At 37.3% G+C, this 23,622-nt stretch overlaps 1 protein-coding gene and 1 non-coding gene across 2 annotated transcripts in view; both read right to left on the bottom strand.

Annotated features, from left to right (window-relative positions):
• Positions 1-3,312: 3,312 nt before the first annotated feature.
• Positions 3,313-23,622, bottom strand: part of DAZL (deleted in azoospermia like) — a 36,047-nt gene continuing 15,737 nt past the window's right edge. Inside the window, exons 3-12 of the mRNA XM_040235488.1 lie at positions 16,535-16,681; positions 16,169-16,260; positions 15,535-15,586; positions 15,035-15,098; positions 14,806-14,945; positions 11,665-11,736; positions 10,893-10,943; positions 9,978-10,091; positions 8,424-8,522; positions 3,313-3,366 (exon numbers count right to left, since the gene is read on the bottom strand). Of these exons, the coding sequence (XP_040091422.1) occupies positions 3,313-3,366; positions 8,424-8,522; positions 9,978-10,091; positions 10,893-10,943; positions 11,665-11,736; positions 14,806-14,945; positions 15,035-15,098; positions 15,535-15,586; positions 16,169-16,260; positions 16,535-16,681 (885 nt within the window). The remainder of the gene's footprint in view (positions 3,367-8,423; positions 8,523-9,977; positions 10,092-10,892; positions 10,944-11,664; positions 11,737-14,805; positions 14,946-15,034; positions 15,099-15,534; positions 15,587-16,168; positions 16,261-16,534; positions 16,682-23,622) is intronic.
• On the bottom strand, positions 19,812-19,883 carry TRNAS-GGA. The gene has a single exon. It is a non-coding gene; the product is annotated as a tRNA-Ser (tRNA).

The following is a 23,622-nucleotide window of genomic DNA, read 5'->3' as shown; positions in this document are numbered from 1 at the left end:
CCCCCATGTGTCTTGGGAAAATGAACTGGACGATCAACTGGAAAACTTTTCAGACCAGTTAAAAACATAAAATATAGCCACCACAGAGAGAGCTAATTGTACAGTGATAGCTTCAGTTTCTCTATCAAGAGATGATTGTTTTCCATTTTTCTGGTATTGGCCCACAGCTACAGCCATATTGGACAGATGTTTTTAACTCTGAATGTAATGCAGAATCACCTATTGTTTCTTTGCTATGCAGACTGAATATTCTGTATGAGCATGCAAAAATGCACGTTTACATTTTTGACTTCTTATGTTTATTCTGTTCCACTACCAAATGTATAGATGGAAAACTCAGTCTTTGATGACGGGTGGTGAGGAATTGCTCAAAAATATTCAGTTACACACAGAGAAACATATTACACATAACGTTGGGAAAAGCTAGACTGCACAGTTATCACAATATGTGCAGGAGCAATCTTCACCTAGGCGTGCTCCGAGGACCCAATGGCCACGCTCAGCAGCTGGGCCCATCTGTAAGGCTTGGCCGACGGGAAGCTGTCCCTGCCTCATGGCCTCCCACCCCCTCTGGCGTTTCTTCGTGAAAGCAGAGTGGCATGCTGTCTTATCACCGCTGCTCATTATTACCTCCAGCCAGCCACTGAAAGGAGGGAGAACAATTAAGCAATGTGGCAGCCCAGTTTTATGAGCTCACCGTTGAAGACAACCAAGAGAATTTCAGAGAGGTGGGCACAAGGTTTTATAAACTAAATCCAATGACTTCTTTGCAATTCAAGGGTGCTAATCAATACTGAATAGTTATTTTGAACAATTACAAGGATAACATGTTCTTATTAGATAAAAAGAAAGCAGGCAGAATAAGTTTCTTACAGGGGTGTCCAAATATAGAGTTTATTTTTGCCATAATTTGCAACTTTTTACAAAAAAAAAAAAGCATGGTAGAAAATTTTTTTCCATCCTAATGGCTTGGCTCTGTTGTGAATTTTGTGGTAATCCTTAACTGCAAATGTGCTTAAATTATCAAGCATATTTAAAGCAACAGTTTTAAGATACATACATAGTCTAGTTTTAGGGTCCCAAAATGTTATAAACTTTATTTTAGCTTGCTCAGAACTAACCAAATAAAGAATCAAAAAAAGAAATTATTTCCTCATGAAAATATCTCAGCTTCATAAGATAAAGCAACAAAACTACAATGTACCAAAATGTGCTCTCATAAACTAACTTTGACAGATTTAAGAAATTGAACAATATTTACACTTCTGAATTTCAAGGATCTCACTAAATCTTGTCACATACTACCCACCCAAATTCTCACCATTTTTTAAAGATATTATGAGATGAGTAAGCAGGTCAAAACACTTCTGAAAAAAATGTTTCTTTATTTCTATTTATTCATTTATGCAAAGACAGTATCAGCATAGGTAATAGGAACACATTTTTAAGTTTAAAATTAATTTTCCATTTTGAAAGGTTCAGGATTTTGTCTCTTCTTTCTACCTTACTCTTTTAAATACTTCAGTCCAACAAAATAGCAGACAAAACGTTTATTCCCTTTTTCTTAAGGAAATAAGGTCATACTGGAATAATGAGAATTGGTTCTTTAGAATTTAGGTATCATTTATAGTAACCTGGAGATTTAATCACAGAATAATACATGTAAGAATGTTACAGCACACACAAAAAAGTACAGAGAATTTTAAAAAGAACAAATTTCAGGGCACTTTCAAATTCTGAGGCGTAAGAAAGCCCTCTTGGGTATCATCAAGTTAAAAGATTCTTCCCTTCAGATTCAGAATGAAAATTACTAGGAATGATAAGACAGTGGGCACTGATGGCATGGCCCATGGAAGCTTCATTAGGACAGGGCTATCTGGAGTTTCCACGTTTTAATGAAGGGGCTGGCCCAAGAAACAACAGCCAGGAAGCTCCTCTAAATCCATGGCAGGTCACACGATGCTGCTACAAGTGACTCTCTTAGAAAGGGATTGTCCCACTGCTACTCTTTCTTTCCAAGGCTGAACCCTCAAACTGCTTATACTACTACTTCTTTCCTTTACATCGCTGTTCCAGGAGCAAACCTCCTGCAAGAACGGTGGAGACTGGAAAAGCAAGACTGTGGGTATAGCAAAGGGGCTCTGGATCTCTAGTTGCTTGTCACGATTTACAATGTCTAAGGAGGAGCCACCTAATCTAAAAATGGATTGTTAACTAACTCAAGTGTATTTTGGGGATATGCTTATTACTAAAACAACTTTTGTGGTTTAGAAACATCAAAACTACTCTGAGTCTCCTGGACATATTTTACTTAAAAAAAAAAAAAGAAAGATAACAGGCTAAAAAAATAAAAGTAAAAATCTATCTGTTCTTTAACAAATAACTAATATTTTAATGTTTCTTATAAAAACAATTCCTTTCAGATACTCTGATTAACTTTTAAGTGACAAAAAGTTTCAGCCTTCTTTAATACCAATATTTTGCACAATTTAAAATACAGCCATTGAGTTTAGCATTTCAAGGGAAAAAAAAAGTAAAAGAAAAAAGGAGAATGGTAACTCAACTAAGAAGTTTATGTACCTAGAAAAGTTAATTTGTTTTAGATTCTTCTAAAAAATTTTGACCCAGAATTTTAGTTATCCTAATTACCATCCCAATCGGATATCTCTATGTGTGGATTCTAGATAAAAGATAAACTATTTTGAAGTAATAAACGTAAGACCCACTGATTGGACTGTTTGTTTAGAATCTGTTTTACTGGGTTTAGATAAGGAAAACTTCAATAAAGCTAACTATATATTGAGTTTCACTGATTAAAAATGCAGTTTTAAAAACTCTGCTTTTGTGGTAAATTTCTAGACAAATCATAAAAGCGCAATATTGCAGATATTGTACTGTTCATAGGTACTTGTTGGAGAAGTGAAGTGCTTGTATTTAAACTATCAAAATTCTGACCTTTCAAAATAGGTTTTCTAAAACAATTTTTTTTTTCCAAAAAATCAACATTTGTTTTTAAACTCTTAAAATGTCAAGTAAAAATCCTTACAGATATATCTTAAAAGTTATTCTTTTCAGTCTCAATTATTTTTTTACTTTTAACTATATATTCAACACAGAACCAGTTTCTAAGTAAATGTCTAATGAAAGTTTCAATGTAAAATAAAACTAAGCAATCTAATATAACTTATATAGAAAGTCTGAGTGTGATTTATCAAAATTCAGAATTAAATTTCTATAATAGTGGAAAACTTTCAGTCTCTTACTATTTAACACCTGTGACTTCCTATGAGACTAGAAAGTTAGCAGAGAGGATCAAACAGACTTAAGCACCGCCCGACTTCTTCTAAAGTGATGAACTCTTTTATCCTAGAAAAGACAGAAATGGTCCATTTTAATTTCATTGAAAATTCCTATTACCATTATGACCTAAGAGACTTGAAAATTACTTAAAAGAAAGCATTTTTTTTTTAGATTTAAAACTATAAATAATGAGAGAAAAGTGATCCTTTTGTGAAAGCATTCTTGAACTTTCGGATAACAAATATACCAACAATTAGTTTTATTCAACAATTCAGTTAAAAAACAAATCTCGGTGACTCAGAAATCTACAGTTTTCTAATATGTAGATTCTTATTAATTCATGATTCTGCACTGATGTCCCAAAGACAGCTGGTGAAAAACATGAAATTTTTAAAAGTCTTATTTATACTAAAATATATCTAACAGAAATCATGGCTTTATGATGGCTTGAGAACAGTACTCCATTTCAATCTATGCTTTTAGGTTAAAAGATACAAGTTTTGGCATCTTTAAAGGCATATCCTTAAGCTATAATGAAGATATGTAATTTTTAAGGAAATGAATAGAAAAATTAAAGTATATGCAAAAATTTCCTTTCACTTTGTTGCCAGCAGATGTGCAGATAGAAGAAATGAGGCCTTACAAAGAGGGACGGAGCTGAGAACCAGTTCAGTTCAGTTTCAGTTACGTCGCTCAGTCGTCTCCAACTCTTTGCCACCCCATGAACTGCAGCACACCAGGCCTCCCTGTCCATCACCAACTCCCGGAGTTCACCCAAACCCATGTCAATTGAGTCAGTGATGCCATCCAGCCATCTCATCCTCTGTCATCCCCTTCTCCTCTTGCTCCTGATCCCTCCCAGCATCAGAGTCTTTTCCAATGAGTCAACTCTTCACATGAGGTGGCCAAAGTACTGGAGTTTCAGCTTCAGCATCATTCCCTCCAATGAATACCCAGGACTGATCTCCTTTAGAATGGACTGGTTGGATCTCCTTGCTCTCCAAGGGACTCTCAAGAGTCTTCTCCAACACCACAGTTCAAAAGCATCAATTCTTTGGCACTCAGCTTTTTTCACAGTCCAACTGTCACATCCATACATGACCACAGGAAAAACCATAGCCTTGACTACACGGACTTTTGTTGGCAAAGTAATGCCTCTGCTTTTGAATATGCTTTCTAGGTTGGTCATAACTTTTCTTCCAAGGAGTAGATGTCTTTTAATTTCATGGCTGCAATCACCATCTGCAGTGATTTTACAGCCCCCCCAAAATAAAGTCTGACACTGTTTCCACTGTTTCCCCATCTATTTCCCTGAAGTCATGGGACCAGATGCCATGATCTTTGTTTTCTGAATGTTAAGCTTTAAGCCAACTTTTTCACTCTCTTTCACTTTCATCAAGAGGCTTTTTAGTTCCTCTTAACTTTCTGCCATAAGGGTGGTGTCATCTGCATATCTGAGGTTATTGATATTTCTCCCGGCAACCTTGATTCCAGCTTGTGCTTCTTCCAGCCCAGCGTTTCTTATAATGTACTCTGCATGTAAGTTAAATAAGCAGGGTGACAATATACAGCCTTGACGTACTCCTTTTCCTATTTGGAACCAGTCTGTTGTTCCATGTCCAGTTCTAATTGTTACTTCCTGACCTGCATATAGGTTTCTCCAGAGGCAGGTCAGGTGGTCTGGTGTTCCCATCTCTTTCAGAATTTTTTTACAGTTTACTGTGACCCACACAGGCAAAGGTTTTGGCATAGTTGATAAAGCAGAAATAGATGTTTTTCTGGAACTCTCTTGCTTTTTCCATGATCCAGTGGATGTTGGCAATTTGATCTCTGGTTCCTCTGCCTTTTCTAAAACCAGCTTGAACATCAGGAAGTTCACGGTTCACGTACTGCTGAAGCCTGGCTTGGAGAGTTTTAAGTATTACTTTACTAGCGTGTGAGATGAGTACAACTGTGTGGTAGTTTGAGCATTCTTTGGCATTGCCTTTCTTTGGGATTGGAATGAAAACTGACCTTTTCCAGTCCTGTGGCCACTGCCGAGTTTTCCAAATTTGCTGACATACTGAGTGCAGCACTTTCACAGCATCATCTTCCAGGATTTGAAATAGCTCAACTGGAATTCCATCACCTCCACTAGCTTTGTTTGTAGTGATGCTTTCTAAGGCCCACTTGACTTCACATTCCAGGATGTCTGGCTCTAGGTGAGTGATCACACCATCGTGATTATCTTGGTCGTGAAGCTCTTTTTTGTACAGTTCTTCTGTGTATTCTTGCCACCTCTTCTTAATATCTTCTGCTTCTGTTAGGTCCATACCATTTCTGTCCTCTATCAAGCCCATCTTTGCGTGAAATTTTCCCTTGGTATCTCTAAATCCATTCCCTTCTCCAGGAGATCTTCCCCACCCAAGGATTGAACCTGGGTCTCCCACATTGTAGGCAGGCGCTTTACTGTGTGAACCACCAGGGAAGTTTGAGAACCAGTAATAACATAATAAAAGTATTTTCTTCTCTATACTTTTAGCTTAATTGTGTCATTTTCCTAGGAATTAAATTCCGCTATCATATAAAGGGTAGCTTCTGGAAATTATGTAACGTGTTAATAGGGTAATAACCTATTTAGGTTAAAGTCCATAAAAGTGGTCACAAACTCCAGTATTTTAAAAAATCAGATGGTATGAAAGACTATGAAGGAGCCGCATTAAGCGTGGATTTCATCGTGGAAAGAGGGGACACCCTGTGCTGTGTAAGTGCTCAGTCGTGTCAGACTCTTTGCGACGGCATGGACTGCAGCCCACCTGGCTCCTCTGTCCACTGGATTTGCCAGGCAAGGGTAACTGGAGTGGTAGCATTTCCTTCTCCATATCCTGCCTTAGTACATTTAAATTCAATTAAAACAACAACAGTAACATTCAGCTAATCAAAATAAATAGGCCTAGATGCTAGACAACTTCTAACTCTTTGCTCAGAGCAGCAGAAAACGTTGGAAACTTCAAAGGTAGACTTTTGCTTGCTGCTGCTGCTGCTGCCAAGTCGCTTCAGTCGTGTCTGACTCTGCGCGACCCCATAGACGGCAGCCCACCAGGCTCCCCCGTCCCTGGGATTCTCCAGGCAAGAACACTGGAGTGGGCTGCCATTTCTTTCTCCAATGCATGAAAGTAAAAAGTGAAAGTGAAGTCGCTCAGTTGTGTCTGACTCTTAGCGACCCTGTGGACTGCAGCCGGCCAGGCTCCTCCATCCATGGGATTTTCCAGGCAAGAGTACTGGAGTGGGGTGCCATTTCCTTCTCCGCACTTTTGCTTAATACCAGGTAAAAGTCAAGTTTAAAGACTGGCTGGTTAAAGAGGTTCTGCTTTACGAACAAATCCGTTAGCACTGCCTGTTTAACCTTCAGAACCTTGGGCAAAGTAAGCTGTCACACAGCCCCCAATTCTTTCCTTTTAAATTTACTATCTGTGTACAATGAAAAACAAGAGAACAAAAGTCAACTTTAAATGACTAAGTCTACTCCCTATTGAGAAGATGGCTAAGAACTTAATTCTTCTACAGCTCTAGTCTTTTGTATCAAATGAAGCCCTAAGTACTTCTTCTAAAAACGTTTTAAGTTTTACCCTATTTCCATTCATTGATGGAAAAAAGCTATTCACCTTTCCCTGTTTTAAGATACAAAGAAATGGTTTAAAATTTCCCTTTTAATGTAAAATGGGGCATTTTGGAAAAATTCTGGCAGCTCCTTGGAAAGTTAAACATAGTTACTATTTGACTCAGCAATTTCATTCTTAGGTATATACCCAAGAGAAATAAAAACCTATGTCCACACAAAAATTAGTACACAAATGTTCATACCATTACTCATCAGGGCCTCAAAGTGGAAAAAAACCCAAATGTCTATCAAGTGATGAACTGATAAACCACAAACTGGTAGATCCATAAATAAAAAGAAAATGAAGCACTAATACATGCTGTAACATTGATGGGCCTCAAAAACATTTCAGTTGGTGGAAGTAAGTCAGAAAAGGTAACATGTATTATTCTATTGACATGAAACACTCACAACAGGCAAATTCTTAAAGAGGGAGGGATTGGGGGCAGGAGGAGAAGGGGACAACAGAGGATGAGATGGCTGGATGGCATCGCAGACTCAATGGACGTGAGTCTGAGTGAATTCCGGGAGTTGGTGATGGACAGGGAGGCCTGGCATGCTGCAGTTCATGGGGTCACAAAGAGTCGGACACGACTGAGTGACTGAACTGAACTGAAGGCTGAGCTGGGGAGAATAGAGAGTGACTAATGGGTAGGGAGCGTTATTTTGGAGGTGATCAAAATACTCTTAAAATTTATTGTAGTTATGACTGTACAGCTCTGTGCATATTCCATAAAGTATTAAATTGCACACTTTAAATGGGTGAACTGCAGGGTATGAAAATTCTATCTCAATAAGCCTGCTGTAAAAATACAACAAAAAACTTCCCTTTACTAAGCACATTATTCTTCCTTTGGTGAAGCGACAAGTTCCTTTCCATATTCAGAGGCTGAGAACTAAAGGGATCTTAGAGACTCATTTCAGACTTGTAAAAACTAGAGCCTTAGTAAGATTTAAGTGATTTGTCCAAGGTAATAGCACTAGGATCAGAAACTATAGACACTTTCTTAAATTCTAACACCCACATTCTTCTCCACTTTCCCAACTCTGAATCTTCTTTCTACTCAGCTCTTTTTACTACTTCACTTACATCTTCCACAAAAGGTTCAAGTGCCTCATCTGAGTATCCAATTCCTTCTTCTCCTTAGTCCAACATCCAGGTACTCTAAGTTTTGTTTCCAGTATCTAAAATTTTCTTTTCCTATTTGGTCAACTTTCAAGAACCCTTTGAATTACAGTATTATTGTTGCTGTTTAGTCCCTAAATCATACGCTCCTGCTAAAGATTTCTTCCCTATGGGTAACCTACACTATACCAAGATTTAAGCAGATACACCGCTACTTAACACTCTCAGGCTACAGTGAAAAGCTAAGAGTTCAATTATATGGTCTATGTAAGCTCAATACATATACCACAGGGAAAAAAAAAGATGCTTTATGGGTGACGAGTGTTCTTTTTATCCTATGTATTATTATTTTCATACCTTGAAGTAGTCGTCTTGAGTGACAACGGAGTTTCTCAGTCTATTCTCTGGATTAAATAGACAAGATACCACCGTCTGTATGCTTCTGTCCACAGATTTCTGAAACACAGAAGTTTTCAGTAAAGACTATTCATTCTTTTATTCATTGGTAACAAGCTTTTTGAAAAAGCTTAATAAATACATACACTTATTTCTAAAGAATTCTCATGCAATTTTTTCATTTTTACCATGTCACATAGTATGTAACTTTTATACCAAATTTAAGAATTGTTTCAGAAACTTAGAGTACTGGTTTAGAAAGCTCAATTAGTCAAGCCTTCAGATAGCTGTTTTTAAGTCTCTTTAATTTTTCCTGCTAAGACTGAAAATAGTGAGCCCTCAACATTTCAAGAAATATTTATTCAGGTTAAACTCTGATCATATAACTCTAAGTTATTTTGGTGTTTTTTTTTTTTTTTTTCAAATTTTAAATTGTATAACAAATCTGGGATTATTTTCACTGCTGCTGCTACTGCTAAGTCGCTTCAGTCGTGTCTGACTCTGTGCGACCCCATGGACGGCAGCCCACCAGGCTCCCCCGTCCCTGGGATTGTCCAGGCAAGAATACTGGAGTGGGCTGCCATTGCCTTCTCCATTTTCACTGCAAAGTTCAGTAATTTAAAATTTTTTCCACTGAGAAATACATGAAGGAAGTACACATACTCCAATGGGAATTGTTTACTGTTACGGGAATTGTTCAGTGTTACGCATATTCCAGTCAGATCAATTACTTTTCACATCCTCACCCATTCAAAAAACAAATAATTCAAAAATGAGTGATTATTACAGGGATTTGCTCTAAAATGATAAAGAGAAATCCCTCTATTTAAGTATTTCCATTACTAGTGAGCCCAGCACTCTCGAGGACTGCCACCAGATGCGATGCTGTGGTGAGAATGCCGTGAACAACTGCACAATGTGGTCCAGCTAAGCAAAGGTCTAACCTGGTGCGAGACAGGCAGACAGAAGCCATACTGATCCCTCTTTTGAAGAGCAGGATTCTTGAGGAAAACTACCCACTGGACTCTGTCAAACCATGTTAATATTTATTAAGGTAGGCAGGTAGGTAGGTGTAGTTGCTCAGTCGTGTCTGACTCTTGCGACCCTGTGGACTGTAGCCTACCAGGCTTCTCCGTCCATGGGATTCTCCAGGCAAGAATACTGGAGTGGGTTACCATTTCCTTCTCCAGGGGATCTTCCCGACCCAGGGATCGAACCCGGGTCTCCCGCATTTGAGGCCGACGCTTTAACCTCTGAGCCACCAGGGAAGCCAAACCAACCAAAAAAACCCAATGAAAATGGAAGAAAGGGAAGGACAACTGAATCAGTCACTGGTTTGTGGGTTCCTAGAGTTTCACTAACTTTCACGTAAATTGTGAAGCTTTTAGTCAGTAACTCAAGCTCTTTATATCTATTTAAATTTGAGCAAAGATATGTTTCTCAAACAGCCATTATTAAAACTTGAAAAAGCACATATAGAAATATAAACATTAATGAACAAAATTCGATATTTGCCTTTTGTGGGCCATTTCCAGAGGATGGAGTAGCTTCATGAACTGAGCATTCACTGGGCAAAACTTCAGCTCCTGTATCAACTTCATTACAGTGGTAGTTAATGGTTGTATAAGCCTACATTTAAAAGGATAAAAGTGTAATTAAAGAGATGTACATTAGATATTCTTCAAAATAGTGAGCTCATACTGAAAGTTTAAATGTATATTGTTCTGAAGTTCAATTACATTATTTCAGAAACTATTTTAAACTAAATAGTTGAAATGCAATATGGGAATCTTATATTTTGAAATGTTAACATAATCAGAATTAAAAGGAGAATTTCTGTAAGAAACTTCAACATATAGTATGGGAAGGGAATTTCCCAGTGCCTGAGAATTTCTGCTTATAATTATGTCCTTCAAATATCCAATCCTGATAAAAGAAGGTAACAAAGGCTCAGATATTTTAGAGGTAGCTTCCTCTTTTGTTTTATTCATTTTGTTATATAACAGTGTTGAGAGCAAAACATTTTTGCTTCTCTCAACAGATTTTTTTTTTGGCTAGAAAACTCGAGGCAGATTCAATATTAATTATAAATCCTTGGAGCTAGAAATAGCACAGGTATTAGTACTATCTTTCTTGGTTACATATTCTGAGCACCGGCGTATGCAGGGCGGCCATTACTTAAATACAGACAAAATAATCTGAGAAACAAAAAGCACAGTTTCTCCCATGGGAGAGTGTGTATGTGTGTGTGTGTGTATATATATATATACACACACACACTTGAGTTGCAAAGAAATGTAACACATAAAGTAAAAGGGCATTTAAAATATTTCCAGGCATACTTAATATGGCAAGGGTCAAGAAATACGTAACAGTAAAATACTTTTAAAATACAGAACAGGAAGTACATGCTTGGCTACTTCACCTTACCGGAGGAATAACATAACTCCTTTGTTCCCCAGCAGGCCACTGCGGTGGCATCTTAAAAAAAGAAAAGAAAAAAAGAAAAGAATGCTTACATGCTAACTTAAATATTGCTTTACACTGTCACAAGGATCTGAAATAGACAATGTTGAGGTACTGGTGCTGGTTTCCTTGAGCTTGTTATAACAAAAGAAAATGGAAGAGAAAAGTACTTTATGATATGTATGATTTTATTGTAACTTTCATATATTAACTCCATCTTTTTCTCAATTTTCTGGAGTTGCTTTTCAAGAAAACTCAAGAGACAGTAGCTCTTTGAATTTATTACCATAGTCAGTGTCACAGACATGGTCCTATCTATGGACAGAAATTCTAGTAGTTCAGCTAAGATAAACATTATCAAACATAATTGCAATTCATATGCTCTAAGAACTGAGTAATCATTTTATCTCAACCTATGCCTCTATAAAGACTCATAAGATTCAGCCTGTATGTTTTAGCTATTAGACAGCAAAGATGAAGACTCCATGTTGAAATATAGAAGAGGACACCGAAACTTGTAGTACAAGAGAAAGCTTGCCAAGCTTATTTCTGTCCAAATATTATTCTCTTATTCTAAATAATAGAGAAGCCCTAATTCTAGACTAATTCTGTTTTTTCTTAAATTTTAGGCACACTCAACTACTTTAAATAACAAACTATTAGGGAAATTTATATAAAGGCCTAAATAATAGTCCAAAGTAATTTTAATCCCTATTAAATTTCCCTATTAAATTACCTGATAATTATAAACAGGCAGCTGATATCCAGTGATAACCTGAACTGGTGAACTTGGATAAGGAGGATAAGCCTGAAAACAAAGTTTACAGAAAGAATGAATGAACAACGTACATTTTTAAAAATCAGAAAGGAGTATCATTCCCAATGCAATAAAAACATGAAAATAAGGAAATCTTCATTTTTTTATATCCAATACAAAATTCTATCTTGAGTGAGTGCTTTCATGAAGAAATAAGTATTCTCTGTCAAATGTTAGCCTTTTGGGCAGGGAGAAGGAAGAGATAAATAAAGAAGTGACTGATTTGGCAAGCCCAAGTTTATCTTTTTTGTATATTTATTCCCACCCAGTTTTTCTTAGTCACGATGAAGCCCTATCAGAATAGATTTCCATGTTAGCATTAAATTAATACATGTGTGCTATTTTTTGGTAAAGATATTTGCAGGCAGTTTTGTATTCCTTTGACAGTATTTTGGGGTAACATAGAATACTCCCCAGACATTTTGGCTCTTTCTGTGTTTTACTTCTAAAAGTTAAGGGCAATATACAACCCCAAACTGGAAAAGAGATAGTATAATGTATTATATATTTCAATAAATATTTACTGACTGAAAACATCTAGGTAGTAGCATACAAAAATATACCAGAATAGGTAATAATACCTCATGGTAAATTTTATGAACAAGCAGGGCTTTTCTTGTAGCTGTTTTTTTTTTTTTTTTAATGTAAGAAAAGATATATTCTATACTTCAGGTAGATGAAAAATGCAAACAAATGAGAGACATTGCAGAGCCTTTTCACTATTATTTTATTTCTTTTCCTAAGAATAAAATGTCTTTTGAACTGAAGAAGGTAAACTGAAGTAGGAAGAAAATAAATGTTATTTATTATCAATAGGAGACAAGTATTCCAAATTTCACTTTGAATATTAAAGAAATCAAGACAAGATAAATTATATGCCAGAAACTCAAGGAACTTACAAATATAATTAAATAGTCAGAAATTTATCCACATTAGAACCGCAATACATCTAGAAATCAACAATCTGTATGAAGAGACACCTGGAAATCATTGCAAATAAAGACTAGTTGACCCCAGGAAAGAATAAACCAGGTAAACACATGAAGAAAACTGTCTTCAAGCATTTTAGGAGTTATTTGGGGAAAAAATAAAGAGGAGATAGATTCTATATGGCTACAGTGATCAGTTCTCAGATAAAGACTTACAAACTATAAAGAAGCAGATATAAGTTTAGTATAAGAAGTAACGTAACACCAAGGGAACACGTCATGCAAAGATGGGCAAAATAAAGGACAGAAACGCCAAGTAGAAGAGATTCAGAAGAGGTGGCAAGAATACACAGAAGAACTGTGCAACAAAGGTCTTAATGAACCAGATAACCACAATGATGTGTTCACTCACCTAGAGCCAGACATCCTGGAGTGTGAAGTCAAGTGGGCCTTAGGAAGCATCACTACAAACAAAGCTAGTGGAGGTGATGGATTTCCAGCTGGGCTATTTCAAATCCTAAAAGAGGGTGCTGTTAAAGTGTTGCACTCAGGATACCAGAAAATTTGGAAAGCTCAGCAGTGGCCACAGGACTGAAAATGGTTAATTTCCATTTCAATCCCAAAGAAGGGCAATGCCAAATAATGTTTGAACTACCGTATAATTGAGCTTGTTTCACATGCTAGCAAGGTAATGCTCAAAAGCCTTCAAGTTAGGGTTTAACAGCATGTGAACCAAGAACTTCCAGATGTACAAGCTGGATTTAGAAAAGGCAGAGGAACCAGAGGTCAAATTGCTAACATCTTTTGGGTCATAGAGAAAGCAAGAGAATTCCAGAAAACCAACTACTTCTGCTTCATTGACTATACTAAAGCCTTTGAAAGTGTGGATCACAAAATAAGGAAAATTCAAGACATGGGAATACTAGACCACCTTATCTGCCTCCTGAGAAGCCTGTATGCAGGTCAAGAAGCAACAGTTAGGACCAGACATAGAACAATGGACTAGTTCAAAATTGAGAAAGGCATATTGCAAGGCTGTATGTGGTAACCCTGATAAATAAACTTCTACACAGAGTACATCATCCTAAACGCTGGGCTGGATGAATCACAAGCTGGAATCAAGATTGCCAGAAGCATTATCACCAACCTCAGATATGGAGATGACACCATCTTAATGGCAGAAAGCGATGAACTAAAGAGCTCCCTGATGAAGGCAAGTGGAAAAGCTGGCTTAAAACTCAACATTCAAAAAACTAAGATTCTGACATCTGGTCCCATCACTTAACGGCAAACAGATGGGAGAAAATGGAAACAGTGGTAGACTTTATTTTCTTGGGCTCCAAAGTCACTGTGAACGGTGAATGCAGCCATGACATTAAAAGACGCTTGCTCCTTGGAAAAAAATCTGTGACAAACCTAGACAGCATATTAAAAAGCAGAGATATCACTTTGCTGACAAAGGTCTGTATAATCAAAGCTATGGCTTTTCCAGTAGTCATATATGGATGTGAGAGTTGGAGCATAAAGTGTGAACACTTAAGAACTGATGGTTCTGAACTGTGGTCCTGAAGAAGACTCTTGAGAGTCTTCTGGACAGCAAGGAGATCAAACCAGTCAATCGTAAAGGAAATCAACCCTGATTATTCATTGAAGGAGTGATATTGAAGCTGAAGCTCCAATATATGACCACCTGATACAAAGAGCCAACTCACTGGAAAAGACCCTGATGCTGGGAAAGATTGAGGGTGGGAGGAGAAGGGGACAACAGAGAATGAAATGGTTGCCTGGTGTCACTGAAGTAATGGACGTGCGTTTGAGCAAACTCCAGGAGATAATGAAGGACAGGGAAGCCTGGCATCCTACAGTCCATGGCGTTGCAAAGAGTTGGACAGGACTTAGCAACTGAACAATAACAAGAACAAGCAATACTAAGAATGACATTTTTAACAAAATGTCCCATCATTCAAAAGTATTCAAACAGCACTAGTTTGTCACCTATTACGGAAATTGTCGACATGATTCCACAGAGGGTAAGAACTAAGACTGGCTTCATTTTTAAGGTGCTCGCATCAGTAATAAGATCTCTAGTATAATACACACACCAAAAAAAAGGAGCGTAGGTACTTCTTACCTGAACATACTGAGTTATAGGGTTCATCATGGTTGGAGGCTGCATGTAAGTTTCAGTGTTTGGATTACTCCAGACACTCTGAAATTGTGGTGGAGGAGGAGGATTAAAAACCAAAGGACGTGGCTGCACATGATAAGCACCTTTTTAAAGAGTAAAAAGAAAAAGTCTATTTTCAGTTCTCTGAGAAGCCACAAGTGTGTCAACAAGAACAATTCCTTTCTTTACTCACACAAATTTTGTTTCCTGATTGCAGGGCCCAGTTTCAGCTTTTTACCATGGAAATTTATCTGTGACTGAAATAAAACAGTATCAAAACTAGAATTAATGTCCAAGTCTTTCCAAGACTTTGATAAAATACCCACGTTCTCTAAAATTACTATTATCAGATAAGATCAGTGGTAAGAATATACCAAATCAAAACTTATCAGCATGAAACCACCTTACTTACCTTAATTCTAATAAAATTTTGAGAAGTTATGGAATTTGATTAAAAAAAAAAAAACTTTACTCTCTGTCTCGAATCTTTCCTGTCTCTAGTTCATGAAGCTGGATGCTCAATCAAAAATACAGAGGTTCTGATAAGTTATGTAAATTATTCCAAGCCTGAATTTCAAACAGGAAGTATATTTATTTCTATATCTTATAAAAGAATGAGTATATATTCAGGACGCAAATAATACTAAACACCACATCCATAACATAATAGATTTTTTCCAAAAGATTACTTACTTCTACTATCTTCTGCACATCCACGTCATTATAAAATGAAACAAATCCATAGCTAGAAAGTCAGACAGATGAAGTATAAAATCACCACCATATCAGTACATGGTTTAAAACCAGTGTTCTATTACTGACTAAATAATGATAAAGGATGAAAAATATACTGAGATAAATAACTATAAGATGTACATGATAGATTCTCTATAAATACTACTGTTTTACTTTCCTACCCTGATCTACAGATTTGTGTCAGAATTCACAAAGATTAAGGCAGTGTAGGAACTTAATTAACAAAAAAAAATTCATACCTATGAATCTGAGTTTAACTTATTATCTACGGCAAAATCATTAAAATTTAAGATACTGTGAAATGCATGAAGAAAACAAATTTTTGATAAAACTGACTAATCTTCTTATGTGAAATGAGGACAAGAAATATTTAAATACAAACACTAGGCAAATGATTAAATAAAAGAGCTGGCAGCAAAACTTATCCTCTACATGAAAGAAGTTACAAAGCAACAAGTTTCACTTATACAAATGTTAGAATATCAGTTTTCAATTTTTCTTTTCTGAAATTCTATACATGGTATAGTTCAGATATTTATTATAATTTATATTCAACATATGTTTTACTCACCCTTTGGACACACCAGTTCGATCCGTGATTATCTTCACTTCTTTTACTGAACCATATCTAGCAAAGAAACTTCTAATTTCTGTTTCATCCATCTATGCAGAAGAATTTGATTTTTAAAAGTAAAAATTCAACATTCAAAAATTTCAGTGATACTATAAAGAAGATTTGGTGATGTGGAAATATCTCCTCCAAGCATCCCCAAACTACATATCTATATCAAAGATATTTTTAGCCCCTAAAAGTTATACAGAAAAACAATTCCAAACCTGCATGAAGTCCTTAAAAAAAAAGTCTTCTGTTTACAACAGCACCCAAATCCCACTAGTCACAAAATACTTTCAATAAATGAAAACATGAATACATTACCCTAACATCAATTCCACCAACGAAAACAGTGTTCGGCATGATTTTGCCTTCTGGCAGAACATAGCCTTGGCTGGTGGCAGCTGAAGAAGGCTGGGTGCTGGCCTCTCTGGAGACGGCTGAGTTAGGAGTCTCAGGATTTGCTGCAGACTGTAATTTGGAAAGCAGATGTCATCACTGGACTTGCAGGCTAAAATCATAGATGCTGTGAAATATAATTTGTTTTTAAGGCTGCATATTGTCACCCTGCCCATTTAACTTCTACGCAGAGTACATCATGCAAAATGCTGGGATGGATGAATCACAAGCTGAAATCAAAGATTGTTGGGAGAAATATCACCAGCCTCAGATATGCAGATGACACCACCCTAATGGAAGAAAGTGAAGAGGAACTAAAGAGCCTCTTGATGAAGGTGAAAGAGGAGAGTGAAAAAGCTAGCTTGAAACTCAACATTCAAAAAACTAAGATCCTGGCATCTGGTCCCATCACTTAATGGCAAACCAACAGGGAAAAATGGAAACAGCAACAGACTTTATTTTCTTAGGCTCCAAAATTACTGTGGACACTAACTGCAGCCATGAAGTTAAAAGATGCTCGCTCCTTGGAAGAAAAGCTATGACAAACCTAGACAGCTATTAAAAAGCAGAGACATCACTTTGCCGACAAGGGTCCACTGCTGTGGTTTTTCCAGTCGTCATGAATGGATGTTAGAGTTGGACTACAAAGAACACTGAGCGCTGAAGAACTGATGCTTCTGAATGGTGGTGCTGGAGAAGACTCTTGAGAGTTCCTTGGACTGCAAGGAGATTAAACCAGTAAATCTTGCAGGAAACCAACCCTGAATATTCATTGGCAAGACTGAGGCTGAAGCTACAAACCTCTGGCCACCTGATGTGAAGAGCCAACTCACTGGAAAAGACCCTGACCCTGGGAAAGACTGAAGGCAAAAGGAGAAGAAGGTGGCAGAGGATGAGATAGTTGCATGGCATCACCAATTCAATGGACATGAGTTTGAGCAAACTCAGGGAGTCAGTGAAGGACAGGGAAGCCTGGCATGCTGCAGTCCATGTGGTCACAGAGTCAGACAGGACTGAGTGACCGAACAACCATAACAATAATAGTTAAGTACAAAAGGCTGCAAGATAAAGATGAAGATATTATACCTTAGCTTATGAAGGAAAACAGCAGCAAGGACAAAAGAAACTTGATAAATATTTTTGAAAATATTAGCAGAATGTTAATAGAAATTAGTTACAATCATGGAAATTAAAGAGTTCCTATTTTGTTAGATGCCAGAAATTATGATAAATTTAAGATTTCTACAAACTGCTATACAGATGAAATAAAAATTGCTGTGTTTCCAAATTGGAGTGTTTGGGCTTTTCTCTATTAATTAATGCTCATACTAATGTTCTAACATACTTTGTATTTCTATCTGAATATCTCCTAACTCTTTCCTTTAACTATGTTACAGTGATATTTCATGACAATGAAGTCAGAGAGAATAAAAACTAATTTAAAGCTTTTCCATTTTAAAATGTTTTATAACTTTTTTTCCTAAATGGGACTGTATTACATAAGTCACACACCTTGAACTATAGAGAAATTTGACTAGATTTCTTTCCAAGATAGAAAATTTATCACTTTCAATTAATTCACAAACACCCAAGGCAGTTCTGAAATTCTTACAGACTTTCTCTTCAATTTCCCCTTCATTTGTGAATGAATTTTAATACCTTTTTATTTGATAAACTACTTATAGTATTAGCTGTATGTGAACCACAATGGATAGATGTATTTCAGTTGAGAGGTATAAATATTCATGCAGAAAACTGCCAGAGTAAAAAGGGTTATGATAATATATTGATTCTGAACCTGGGGAAGATTTTGTGGCCCAGCACTTTTTGGTTTTCTCAGTTGGGGGGTGTACCTGGTAGAGGAAAATAACAGAAAGGGAGAAACCAGAGCTCTCCTCAAGAAAATCAGAAACACCACAGGAACACTTCATGCAAAGATGGGCTCGATAAAGGGCAGAAACAGTAAGGACCTAACAGAAGCAGATGTGATTCAGAAAAGGTGGCAAGAATACACAGAACTGTACAAAAAAAAGTCTTAATGACCTGGATAACCATGATGGTGTGGTCACTAACCTAGAGCCAGACATCCTGGAGTGTAAAGTCAAGTGGGCTTTAGGAGGCATTACTACAAACAAAGCTAGTGGAGGTGATGGAACTCCAGCTGAGCTACTGCAAATCCTAGATGATGCTGTGAAAGTGCTGCACTCAGTATGCCAGCAAATCTGGAAAACTCAGAAGTGGCCACAGCACTGGGAAAGGACAGTTTTCATTCCAATCCCAAAGATGAACAATGCCAAAGAATGTTCAAACTAACATACAAGTGTGCTCATTTCACATAAGGAAGATTATGCTAAAAATCCTTCAGCTAGCTTTCAACACAACGTGAATCAAGAACTTCCAGATGTTCAAGCTGGATTTAGAAAAGGCAGAGGAACCAGAGATCAAACTGCCAACATCTTTTGGATCACAGAGAAAGCAAGAGAATTCTAGAAAAACAACTACTTCTGCTTCATTAATGAATTAATTCATTAATTAAACTATGCTAAAGACTTTGACTATGTGGATCACAATAAACTGGAAAATCCTTCAAAAGACAGGAATACCAGACCACCTTACCTGCCTCCTGAGAAACCTGTATGCAGGTCAAGATGCAACAGTTAGAACTGGACATGGAACAATGGACTGGTTCAAAATTGGGAAAGGAGTAGGCAAGGCTGTATATTGTAACCCTAATTATTTAACTTCTACACAGAGTACATCATCCCAAATCCCGGGCTGGATGAATCATCTACTGCAATTAAGACTACTGGGAGAAATATCACCCTCAGATACGCAGATGACACCACCCTAATGGCAGAAAATGAAGAGGCACTAAAGAGCTTCTTGATGAAGGTGAAAGGGGAGAGTGGAAAAGTTGCCTTAAAACTAAACATTCAAAAAATTAAGATCATGGCATCTGATCCCATCACTTCATGGCAAACAGATGAGGGAAAATGGAAACAGTGACAGACTTTATTTTCCTGGGCTCCAGAATCACTGTGGACGGTGAATGCAGCCATGAAGTTAAAGGTTGCTTGCTCCTTCAAAGAAAAGCTATGACTCTTTGCGACCCCATGGACTGTGGCCCACCAGGCTCCTCCCTCCATGGGATTCTCCAGACAAGAGTACTGGGGTGGGTTGCCATTTCCTTCTCCAGGGAATCTTCCCGACCCAGGGATCGAACCTGGGACTCCAGCATTCCAGGCAGACGCTTTAACCTCTGAGCCACCAGGGAAGCCCATGACAAACCTAGACAATATATTAAAAAGTAGAGACATCACTTTGCCAACAAAGGTCTGTATAGTGAGAAAGCTATGGTTTTTCCAGTAATCGTGTACAGATATGAGAGTTGGACCATAAAGAAGGCTGAGTGCAGAAGAATTCATGCTTTCGAACTGTGGTGCTGGAGAAGACTCTTGAGAGTCCCTTGGACAGCAAGGAGATCAAACCAGTCATTCCTAAAGGAAATCAGTTCTGAATATTCATTGGAAGGACTGATGCTGAAGCTCCAATACTATGGCCACCTAATGAGAAGAGCCAACTCATTGAGAAAGACCCTGATGGTGAGAAAGATTGAAGGCTCCAGGAGAAGGGGGCGACAGAGTATGAGATGGTTGAATCACATCCTTGACCCAATGGATATGAGTTGAACAAACTTGGGGCAATGGTGAAGGACAGGGAAACCCAGTGAGCTGCAGTCCATGGCATCTCAGAGTCAGACAAACCTGGTTATCTGGTTGGTAGAAGCCAGAGATACAATAAGCATCCTACAATGCAAACAACAGCCCCCCATAACAAAGAATTATCTGGCCCCGAATCTGCATAGGGTCAGCTGAAAAACTCTGTGATATTGTTGCCAGAATTGAAGAGTAAAGTGCTAAATCTCATGTTCTGTTTAAGTAAAATGGATATTTGAGACAACAAAAAAGTAATCTGAGAAAAAGAAAAATCCATTAGATGCTATAGACAGTTTCCTTTGGGTTGCACAAATTGGGATATTAAGTACAAAATTCATCTAATCATTTCACTAGGGTCAGGTCTTAAGGAAGGCACCATTCTGTCCATCCTATTTCTTAGCCAGCAGATGGCGCTCAAAGCTAAACAAAGGAACGTACACCTTTTAAGAGGCCTAAACAACAGGGATTTTAAAACTGCCTGTGTGTGTGTTTCTATACAATTATTAACTTATATATGAGCTTCCTAGGTGGCTCAGTGGGTAAAGAATCTGCCTGCAGGAGACGTGGGTTTGATTCCTGGGTGGGGAAGATCCCCTGGAGTAGGGCATGGCAACCTACTCCAGTATTCTTGCCTGGAAAATCTGAACTGAACTGAACTTATGCATACAAATCCACAACCAATAGACAATCTTTAGGTACTTTTAAACTATTGCCAAAAATACTCTACAAATGAATTGTTGTTGTTGTTCAGCTGCTAAGTTGTGTCTGATTCTTTGCTACTCCATGGACTACAGCACACCAGGCTTCTGTGTCTTTCACTATCTCCTGAATTTGGCTCAGACTCATGTCCACTGAGCCAGTGATGCTATTTTAGGTTAAAGCTAAAAGTTTGGTGTTAAAAAATTAATCATAACTAATCAATAGCATGCAGAAAATAAATTACATGTAAATTAGATGACGAAGTAATTATTTTTCTTAATTACACCTTCAAGTGAGTTGATGGGTTCTAAAATGAGTAATTCTGGAATATTAAGTAAGAGTGAACTTAGAGGCCATAATATACACAATTCTCATCACTACTATTTTCAGTAACAATTCCCTTTTATATTTGAATGACCAAGTGACAAAGATAACTAAAAACTGGGAATAAAACTTATCATCACTAAAGCATCTGGGATGTCAGCTCTTTGACAACATTTCATTCAACTATTAACATCTACATGCAAGCAAACTGAAATCTATGTATACTGACTAGGTCAGACTAAAAGTCTATAATTTGCAGTCATCAGTGTTATATCCAGAGAAGGAAGTAGTTATTAAAGAGAAAAGGAAATTCTGTTATGGAAACTGTACATGAAAATCAGAATAAAGCCTTTTATATAAATCCAAGAGTAGACTCTCAGGGAAGGGGGGTGGAATCCAAACAATAAACATACAATCCTGGGAAAGCTAAGCAAGAAAAAGGCAAGAATAAAAAAATACACATTAGTCTTGAAAAAAATGGGATATGACTACTATCCCAAAACCTGGTTAAGATGGTCCACTCCTGCACCCAACACAGAGATGGTAAAGTCCAGCAGCATACAAAAAATATACAGTTAAGAACAGTTTATTGTAAATTCAAGTATGGTTATTAGGAAATCTGTTACTGTAATTCACCACAGAAAAATCAATTGATAAAATATAGTATTTCTTAATTTAAAAAATACTCAAGTAAAATGAAAGAACTTTATTTTCTATCAATCTAATTCTAGATTATCATTAAGTTCAAAGTAAAACATGACAGTAATTTATGCTAAAACTAGAAATAAAGGTCTCTCCTTATCACCACTATAAATTTTTTCCATTATATATGATAAATGTTAAATATTAATAGAGTTCTTATAAATCACCATGAAAAGACAAATACAAATAGAAAGGTGGATCAAGAATGGAAAAAAGAGAAATGGAAAACGTTAATGACAAACCTTAACTTCACTAATGATAAAAAAAAATACATCAACACAAGTGGAATATTTTCCAATTAGACTGGCAACTTTAAAACATATACTACCTTTCACTGGGAAGTGCGTGGAAAGGGGGTCATATTACACACCACCAGTGGGAATATATACTAGTATATCCTTTACCAAGAGTTACTAGGAAAAAATTGTCACAGTTCAAAATTGTTATAATATGGGCATAACCCTTTTAACCAGTGATTCTACTCCTGGCAATTTATTTCAAGCTATTAATAAACAGGCCAAAACATTTTCACAAAGATACCCATTACTGTATTGTTTTAATGCACACAAATTACTCATTATAAGAGAATTTGGTAAAATAAGTGATGGTAATACATAAGTATACAATTTTCGGTAAAGTAAGAAATTATGTATTCAAAATTATTTTAAATTTCTCTTTGGAATAAGGCCCACTATATTAAGTGAAGGATACAGGTTGTAATATAGTATTACATGGTATGGTACAATTTTTATAAAATACACCTATTTGCAATACATACATGAAAGCAATCTGGAAGGACATACATCAAAACTTCAGACTGGTTACATACATACCCAGTTTAAGATGGACCTCTGCTTCATTACATTGATTACTTTCTAATGAGTTAATATGCTAGTTTTATACAAGAAAAAAATCAATATACGTATGCATTTCTCCCCTCGCCTTCTTAAAAAAAGAGGACAAAACTGTGAACATTCACAGTAACTCAGCTTATTAAGTAATTACTGATGTGGATAAGTACAAGACACAATTATTACAAACAGCAGTTGCATACACTTGTAAACTTTTACTTTAAACTGTGTGTGCCCTAATAAATTGTATATAAATTTTCTCCCTTTACTTCTAAAAACAGTGTATACTAGTTATTACACCACAGGCGACACTACCCTGCAGTATTTAATGCTACATACATCAGCGGAGGCTTGATGGTTGGTCAAAACTGTTCTCAAGAGATGCCCCTCGGGGGGGCATCAGCTCTCATGCATTTGACAAAACGCTCATAAATGTCACCCAACAGACCGCGTTAATACTCGAGGGACGCTCTGTTGGAGGGTTTCTGGTTTCTTTAAGGGAAACGTATTTCCCAAGCTAAAAGTTCCTCGAGCTCCGCAGTGCGCGGCCGCTCCCAGGCGAGGGCGGCGCCGACCTCGTGAGGACATGATGGCGTCCCCGCCCGAGGCCGCCGCGGCGGCGGCCGCCGCACGAGCACGAGGTCTCCCCGGCGCCCGCACCCTCCGCCCGCACACCCCCGCCGCGGCCCCCGGCCCCGCCCCGGCCCGCCGGCCCCCCGCC

The sequence above is a fragment of the Oryx dammah genome, unplaced genomic scaffold (assembly GCF_014754425.2).
Source record: "Oryx dammah isolate SB20612 unplaced genomic scaffold, SCBI_Odam_1.1 HiC_scaffold_2, whole genome shotgun sequence".
Classification (NCBI taxonomy): Eukaryota; Metazoa; Chordata; class Mammalia; order Artiodactyla; family Bovidae; genus Oryx; species Oryx dammah.
This window is presented reverse-complemented; position numbering and strand designations above follow the sequence as displayed.